Below are 9,443 nucleotides of genomic sequence, written 5' to 3' on the forward strand. Positions count from 1 at the left end.
AAAAAAAAAAAGCAACAGCAGCTGGTAGGAGCTGGAGGCCTGGAAGAATAAAGAGCCTTTCTCCCTTAGGAGTGAGCCTAATAGATGGATCTTGACTCCCTTTCTCCTGGGCCCTCTACTGGTCTTGGCTTCTTCCATTTATCACATTCTGACTGTATATACATACATGGCAATAGAGAGAGAATTTGGCCCCTTGACTGTCACTGGAAGCACCCCCCAGCCCCATGACTCTGATTTCTTCAACGACATATGTGACGTACTTTTTCTCCAAAGGTGAAATGATCCTGGGCTTTCTCAAGAGCAATGATTCTGAGCCTTACCCACATTTTAGAATCAGCTGAGGAATCACAAAGAATCTCAATGACCAGGCAGTACCCCCAAGCCAATTAAGTAAGAATCTTGGGCATAAGACCCAGACATGAGTGTATTTTTTTAATTGTTTATTTTTATGGGTACATAGCAGGTATCTATATTTATGGGACACAGGAGCTATTTGGATACAGGCAGACAATACATAATAATCACATCGGGGGAAATGGGGTGTCCATCACCTCATGAATTTCGCATGTCTTTGTATTACAAACATTCCAATTATGCTTTTAGTTATTTTTAAGTGTACAATGAATTATTTTTTCACTTTAGCCGCAGATCTCGGTACATTTTTGAACTCCCCAAATGATTCTAATATGCGATCAAGGCTGAGTCAGCTGCCCTGGAGATTGTCCATCCCTTTTCAGGCCTGGCTGCACGTCAGACTCATCTCAGGAACTTTTAAAACCACTGTTGCCTGTTCCCCACCCAGACCAATTAAAATCATTGTCTCGGGGCTGCAGCCAAGATATCAGTATGATTCTTTTTGTGTATGTGATAAACTATACATAACACAAAATTTACCTTTGAACTATTTTTGAGTGTGCAAATCAGTGGCCTTAAGTCCATTCACAGTGTGCACAGCCATTCCCAGAACTGCTTCATCGTCTCAAACAGAAACTCTGTACACATTAAACAATACCTCCCCATTCCCTTCTCCCGCTAGCCCCTGGCAATCACTTTTCTACTTCCTGTCTCTATGAATTTGACCATGCGAAGTATCTCCTATAAGCAAAGTTGTATAATATTTGTCCTTTTGTGTCTTATTTCACTTAGCACAATACTTTCTAGGTTTATCCATGCTGAGCATGTGTGAGAATATCATTCCTTTTTTATGGGCCAGACATAGTGGCTCATGCCTGTCATCCCAGGTGTGGGAGGGATCATACGCCGTTGGGAGACCGACGTGGGAGGATGGTTTGGGCACAGGAGGGGTTCGAGACTAGCCTGGGCAACAAAGGGAGACCCTATCTCCAAAAATAAAAAAGAGGCCGGGTGCGGTGGTTCACGTCTATAATCCCAGCACTTTGGGAGGCCGAGGTGGGATGATCACTTGAGGCCATGAGTTTGAGACCAGCCTGGCCAACATGGCGAAACCCCATCTCTACTAAAACATACAAAAATCATCTGCGTGTGGCGGTGCACGTCTGTAATTCCAGCTACTCCAGACGCTGAGGCACGAGAATTGCCTGAACTTGGGAGGCAGAGGGTGCAGTCAGTCGAGGTTGGCGCCACTGCTCTCCAGCCTGGGAGACAGAATGAGACCCTGTCTCAAAACAAAAACAAAACAAAAAAATAAAAACAACAAACAAACAGATACTTATTTTTTTTAAAAAAAAAGAATGTCATTTTTTATGGCTGAATATCATTCCATTGTATGGATATACTGTGTTTTTTAAAAGAATTTTCAATATTTTGGGGTATGTACCTAGCAGTGGCATTGTTGGATCAAATGGTAATTCTATGTTTAGCTTTTTGAGGAATTCTTTTTCCCTCATGTAACTCTTAGGTGCAGCCAAGGGAGAGGAAGGAGCACTAATATGGCCAGCATTCCTCTTAAAACCTAAGAGTAGCCAGGTGTGGTGGCTCATGCCTGTAATCCCAGCACTTCAGGAAGCCAAGGCGGGGAATCACAAGGTCAAGGAACTGAGACCATCCTGGTCAACCAACATGGTGAAACCCTGTCTCTACTAAAAATACAAAAATTAGCTGGGCGTAGTGGCGCACACCTGTAGTCCCAGCTACTCTAGGAAGGTTGAGGCAGGAGAATTGCTTGAACCCGGGAGGCGGAGGTTGCAGTGCACCGCTATTACGCCACTGCACTCCAGCCCAGGCAACAGCAAGACTCTGTCTCAAAAACAAAAAACAAACCAAAAAAAAACCCTAAGAATGTACTGATTGGTAGTTGGTAAATATTATTGAATGAATTTCTTCATAAATTATATGATAGTCCAATGCATTTGTTATTATCCCACATTCAGAAAACTATTCTGTGGATTAATGTAGTTATTACCCTGTTGAAAATCCCATTTTCCATTCGAAATAAAATCCCAATTGAAGTTTCTACCCATAGTTGAAATGTGTCCCCTGTGATAATTTAAGTATCAGAGTTTCTTAATGATTTGCTTTGTAGATAATAAATTAGGCCTGATTCAAGACTTTTCCTATCACAATGCCATTTTTGTAATAATGCCTGCTGTTATTCCTGTTGTAATACTGACGCTCAGATAGCTTCTCTTGAAAAGAAAGGAGAAGCTGTCTATATCCATAGGAACAAGCACATATAAATGTCTTCCATCTCATAAAGCATTGCCAAATTATCCTTTTCTATCAGGCCCCAGCATTTCTACCTGAAAATTAACTGCAAGGATGCTTTACTACATGATAATATACCCTTCCTACCCAAGTGGTGTCTGCTATAAGATATCAACCACCTTTTGCAATGCACTATTGCCCGTTCTGCAAATTGGACAGTTTCTTCAGAATTTACAACTTCTGTTTCAATGTAGGAGTCAGGCGGGATGCTCTACGCAGAGACAGGGATGGGTACAGAGAGACAGAAATACATGCAGTCTCCCTATAAAGGTTCTTCAATCCCATACCTCAGTGTATACAAATCTGTAAAAATGTATACATGGATAAACATGTATCAAATACAGAAATCCCAAAGTGAACTTTGGGAGAAAAAAAAAAGAAAAAGTTACCAACCAGTCTGAGCAATAGTGAAAACCACTGTCGTCTCAAATAATTGATCAATCTCTTACCTTTTTCTTGTTGCTTTACCATTTTTTAAAAATGTGTCTGAAGTTTTACAACTATTCCTGGATGTAAAGGAACGGTAGTGGTTTGGGGCATCAGCTGGGGTAGGTCAGGGGGATAGGAAGAGCAGAGGGGAGTCAGTGCCGCCTGGACAGTTGATTGAGCTGAGAGGAGAAGTGGCAGCACCAGTGAGTTTTGAGCTTTACTAGGTACATTCTAAGATAGCACTTTCTATAGGAAAATCCATAGAACACTAGTTCTGGGACACACTTAGCAAAAACAGGCCCAGCAAGCAAAAAAGTTTGGAGACACTCTATATACTGGTGAAGCCACAACATATTGCAGTTTCTTAAAGGCTCTGAGACGTACAGAAAAGAAACCTGAAAAACTTTAACACAGGGTTTACCAAATTAGTTTTGCCATGGAGCTCTTTTTGTAAGTAATGCATTAATAATGTGTTTCAAGGAACTGGTGTTCCCTAGGACATAACTTGGGGAATTTTGCTCTAGAGCAACTGGATACTCTTGCAACCATTGTTCTTATATCCCTGGACCTTCAAACCCTATTATTATTATTTTGAGACAGAGTTTCACCCTTGTCACCCAGGCTGGAGTGTAATGGCACAATCTGGGTCACTGCAACCTCCGCCTCCCAGGTTTGAGCGATTCTCCTGCCTCAGCCTCCCAAGTAGCTGGGATTACAAGCATGTACCACCATGCCTGGCTAATTTTTTGTATTTTTAGTAGAGATGGGGCTTCACCATGTTGGCCAGGCTGGTCTCAAACTCCTGGCCTCAAGTTATCCGTCCATCTCGGCCTCCCAAATTGCTGGGATTACAGGCATGAGCCACCACACCCGGCCCTTCAAACCCTATTCATTCCTCCTAGAGTTCTAAGCCCTTATTCAACCACAGCTTCTCACAACTCTCGTTTCCTTTTATTAGCCACTTTTCTTTCCAAGACAATGTGTATCCCATCCCCTTGAATGCCACCTATTAAAATCCACCTCCTGCACCTTTGCCCCTTCTCATTTCCTCCACTTGGAACATATCCATCCCTTCCTTCAAGATCCAGCCCTAAACTCTTGACTATAGGAAGCCTTTTCTGAAGAAGTCCACTTACATGGAGCATTCAGTTATTTAAATTATCCTTTATTTAATGCTAGTATATCACAGAGAACCTGCTGATGATACAGTTACATGAATCTTCTCTTGGGAATAATTTGTCATCTTTACCTTTCACACTTACTCATTTAACAACAAGGCTAAATCTAATACCATTGCCCTCTCTACTGCACATTTACTATATTCCATATATCAGAAATGTTTGTTTCATTTCCTTCTGACTAAACCAAGTAGAATGTAGAATAACACATTTGAAAGTTGGCTGAGGCAAGTGGATCACCTGAGGTCAGGAGTTCAAGACCAGCCTGACCAACATGGCGAAACCCTGTCTTTACTAAAAATACAAAAATAAGCCGGGCATGGTGGCACGTGACTGTAATCCCAGCTACTCAGGAGGCTGAGGCAGGAGAATTGCTTGAACCTGGGAGGTGGAGGTTGCAGTGAGCTGAGATCGTACCATTGCACTCCAGCCTGGGCAACAAGAGTAAAACTCTGTCTCAAAAAAAAAAAGTTTAAACATTCTTTAAAGTATCGTGATTCATGCAACTGGACACGACCACAGACTAGTAAAAAATAATCCCAAATATGTGTTCAGTTTGCCCCTCCTTTCCATGCCCAGTGTTGTGGCTCTTGGTGGAGGCCTTTGTTTCCCATCTACATTATTAGAATATTTCTTGGACTTCCACTCTTTCCCCTCCCCACACTGCTGCCTAAGAGATGTTTCAAAAACCCAAAAGTGAAATCACTATCCTGCTGGAAATATTTCAATTGCTCTCCACCACTTAAAGCAGTGTTTCTCAAACTGTAAACATTTAGCAGCTTTAGGGGTTTTGACATATCTACATACCACCTGTACTCTTGGGCATTTAATACACTTCCTTAAACAAAATCAAATTTTTACAAGTAAATTTGATATAGTCCTAATCAATAATATTAGTTGAAATAGCAATTTTGATTGGCAGCTATTTTTCTTTTCTGTATTAATGTATAACTACTAGGAGAAAAATGTTCATCCATGTAAAACTTAAAAGCATCTTGTATAACACCAGTGGGGCATAGATGGCTCTGCAGTAGGTACATTTATACAGAATAAAATCTCAGGATTTTGGCATGACATAATCCGGTCTTCACTGCCTTCTATATCTTGGTCTCTGTCCTTTTCCTATCAGTATCCCCAGCTCTCGTGGAGCAACTGCAGTTCTCCAACCTTGCTGTGATATTTTCCGGCTCTGTGCTTTTATAGTATGGTTTTTTGTTTGTTTGTTTGTTTTTTGAGACAGAGTCTCGTTCTGTCGCCCAGGCTGGAGTGCAGTGGCATGACTTCATCTCTCTGCAACCTCCACCTCCCGGGTTCAAGCAATTCTCTGCCTCGGTCTCCCGAGTAGCTGGGATTACAGCCGCCTGCCACCATGCCCGGCTAATTTTTGTATTTTTAGTAGAGATGGGGTTTCACCATCTTGGCCAGGCTGGTCTTGATCTCCTAACCTCGTGATCCACCCGCCTCGGCCTCCCAAAGTGCTGGTATTACAGGTGTGAGCCACTGCAGCTGGCCTACAGTATGGTATTCTTTCTACCCTGTTTCCCAAGCCATCCCTCTCATCTTTCCACATGGACCAAAGGGCTCTGCCCTGGATTTGTATACTTCTTTGCTACCAAAAGAGCACTCACTCCTACCATTCCTTGTCTTAAGCAGATATCGGGTTTGGTCAACATTGTATTCTGCAAACTCTAAGGGAAAACTGGTGAAGACTGAACTGTGGTGTGGGAATCCCGCCTAGTTCATCTGCCTGGGTTGTCTTCGACTTTGTCTCATGACTAGGCTATTTTACAACTCTGAGGTCAAAGCGAACTTGCAGAAAACTGATAGTGATGCAAGTGAATCTTGGTTACAATTAAATAAATTCTGTCAGGTGGAGGTTCAATTGCATTCCCTCCTCCATTGTGGAAGAAGCCAGTTTTGCATCTAGGAAGCAACTTCATTTCAACGGGCTGACATATTTATCTGGTCTTTGGGTTCTCCTCTGAAGTAATTGTAACACCTTTCTGATTCCCTTGTTAGTTAATGAGTTAAAATCTCTGATATGTATTCATTGCATATTTGTTGCATCATGATTTAAACTTTCTTTTAGAAACTATTCTTAAGGCCGGGAGCAGTGGCTCATGCCTGTAATCCCAGCACTTTGGGAGGGCCGACATGGATGAATCACCTGAGGTCAGGAGTTCAAAAGCAGCCTGGGCAACATGGTGAAATGCTATCTCTACTAAAAATACAAAATATTAGCTGGGCATGGTGGTGTGCACCTGTAATCCCAGCTACTCAGGAGGCTGAGGCAGGAGTATCACTTGAACCTGGGAGGCAGAGGGTTTCAGTGAGCCGAGATCGCGCGCCATTGCACTCCGGCCTGGGCAACAAGAGCATAACTCCATCTCAAAATAAATAAATTAATCAAATGAAAACTAGTCTTTAACAGTTTGTATTTGATTCAGAGTCTGGTGCCCCATGAGTACGTGTTCGTGATGGAATGATTGATTGAGTGAATGAATAAATTTACACAAGTAGGTGTAGACTTCCCATGGTCAGGATCAAATATTTAGGTCTGGATGATTCATCATGAAGGAAGGGTGTGGAATACTAGCATGACGCTTAGCCACTATTACAAAGTTGAAATCGATATGAGAAAATTTCCCTAATCCTTTGGAAGATGGTAGCAAGAATGGGCTGCAAGGGATGTGCTGAGCCTGTGTCTGTGGGTCACCTGAGTGGCCCCTACAAAGACTGAGTCAGAGAGGTCACAAAGTGGGCTGAGCATGGAATAAGGGATGGGAGACAATGACGACTTTTTTTTTTTTTTTTTAGACAGTCTCGCCCTGTCGCCCACGCTGGACTGCAGTGGCACGATCTCAGCTCACTGCAACCTCTGCCTCCTGGGTTCAAGCAATTCTCCTGCCTCAGCCTCCCAAGTAGCTGGGATTACAGGGGTGCGCGACCACACCCAGCTAATTTTTTTGTGTGTATAGTAGAGACAGGGTTTCACCTTGTTGGCCACGCTGGTCCCGAACTCCTGACCTCGTTGTCCGCCTGCCTAGGCCTCCCAAAGTGTTGGGATTACAGGCGTGAGCCACCGTGCCTGGCCATGAATACCATTTAAGCCACATAACTCCTGCTTCCTTTCCCTCCATTGTATACAGATTCAAGAACCAGCAGGTTTTGTCCTGCACTGAGTCTTTTAAACCCTGTCCAACTGTGAAATAATACATCATTCTGGCATTTTTTTTTTTAGTTGGAGTACCATCTATAGTTAAATTGTATAAAGGGAAAAAATTCTATGAGTCAGTTTCCAGATCTATGAGTGCTTTGAAGATTACATCAATGGAGTTCCATATATTGAAACCACAAGCTTCCTGCCAATTGTCTGGATTTACAAAGATCTATTTCACTTTGAACTAATGAGGAAGAACTCCCAAGGTTATTATCTATAGACATGCATGAACTTTTAAGGGACATTTAAAAGCCAGGTCTTTACCCCCAATTATTTTCCTATCTTCATATAAACATAATGATTAATATAGAAAAGGAAGCTGAATTACTTATGTTGTTCCCAAACTGATGTAGTAACTTTAAGAGTACTCATATACAATGCACATACTTCTCCCTGACACTATGTAATACTGTTAAGTAATATTATTTTCCACTTTTTACCGGTGTGGAAACTGAAGCTCAGAGAGGTTAAGTAGCTCACCTAACGTCCACCACTAGTAAGTGGCAGCAGCATCAAGTCCCCAACTCAGGATTAACTTTAAAGGTCACATTCTACTACACCATTATGCCCGTAAGAGAACCACAGGAGTGAAATTATGTCATGGAAATATTAACATTTGGTTAAGGGAAGAAAAAGACCAGTCAAAAAATGTAATGTCAGTTTGGGTAGAGGATGGAGGGTGGCGGGTAGAGTGACTGGATAGCTTATAAAATTGTTAGGTGGAAAAAAAGGTTGGGAGTAGGGTAAAACGAGGGAGGCAGTCACTTGGGAAGCAGGGGGAGGAGGGTACAACTCCAGGTTAAAACAGTGCCCAGCTGAGCTATATTGGATAAGAGTAAATAACACTGGCACCCATTTAACTCATATGTACACATGAGAGGTTGCATAAGCAACACTTTGTACATGGCAAACTTTTCTAAGTCTAAATTTAGAAGACCTTTGTTGAATTTAAATTAAAAGGCAGGTTCCAGTAAAGACTAGATTTGATTTCCATAATTGGCAGATGCAGGTAATAGATCCTCAGAAAATATTTGTTCAATGATTGAGGACAAAACGGGAAGGCACCTGAAGTGGTTGGGAAAGGCTTGCCAAGTCAAACTGAGTATGACATGGCACTTGTATGTGTAAGGGTAATAGCATTTATTATCTACGATGTGCCAGTTACCGAGTTAAGTGCTTCACATAGCCAACAACTCTATATAAACTATTTTCAGTCCTGCGTTAATAGATAAGGCAGAGAAATTAAGTAACTCATTCAAGCCTCTAACCCTTGAATCCAGCAGATCTTTCCGGGTCCAAAGGTCATGCTCTTAGCCATCGCACTGCAGTCTGAATTCTGAACTTATGCTAGAGTGAAGTTTAAGGACTGCTTCCGCTAGAAAGAGGTGGAGACTGTATGGCGCACCTACCTCGCCAACATGTATAAGAATATAGGTATCCAAATTATTGGTCAGAAAATCCTGCTGCCTTGGGTGTTGAAAAGCTAATGGCAACAGAAATTGGGCCAGGAAGCCTTGTGCAGGCAACTATCTGACTGGTCACATTTCGTAAGTTACTTCCTTTTTTGTCCCAAACGAAGCCATAGTTTTCAAAGGGATGATGGCCTTGGATGTTGCCAAGAGTGGCAGAGAGAGCTCAGGTGTCATCCATTCCGGATCACTCCAGGGAAGGGCATCCTCTACAGGGTTGTCTGCTTTGACGACGAAGATTGTGGGCGGCAGTCTGACCCGGGAAAACCAGATGATTCCTGCTAAATACAATCATTCCCAAGATCTGATTAGCCTTAAATATGCCACAGCTCAGTTTGCAAAGTAGTAATTTTTTAAAAGTCTAGTCAAAAATTTTGGCCGGGTGCGGTGGCTCAAGCCTGTAATCCCAGCACTTTGGGAGGCCGAGACGGGCGGATCACGAGGTCAGGAGATCGAGACCAT

At 42.4% G+C, this 9,443-nt stretch overlaps 1 protein-coding gene across 1 annotated transcript in view; it reads left to right on the forward strand.

Annotated features, from left to right (window-relative positions):
* Positions 1–9,111: 9,111 nt before the first annotated feature.
* MALT1 (MALT1 paracaspase) overlaps positions 9,112–9,443 on the forward strand; it is an 86,488-nt gene continuing 86,156 nt past the window's right edge. The window contains exon 1 of the mRNA XM_011949579.1: positions 9,112–9,323. Within this exon, the coding sequence (XP_011804969.1) occupies positions 9,112–9,323 (212 nt within the window). The remainder of the gene's footprint in view (positions 9,324–9,443) is intronic.

This window comes from Colobus angolensis, unplaced genomic scaffold, assembly GCF_000951035.1.
Source record: "Colobus angolensis palliatus isolate OR3802 unplaced genomic scaffold, Cang.pa_1.0 Scaffold108, whole genome shotgun sequence".
In the NCBI taxonomy this organism is placed as follows: domain Eukaryota; kingdom Metazoa; phylum Chordata; class Mammalia; order Primates; family Cercopithecidae; genus Colobus; species Colobus angolensis.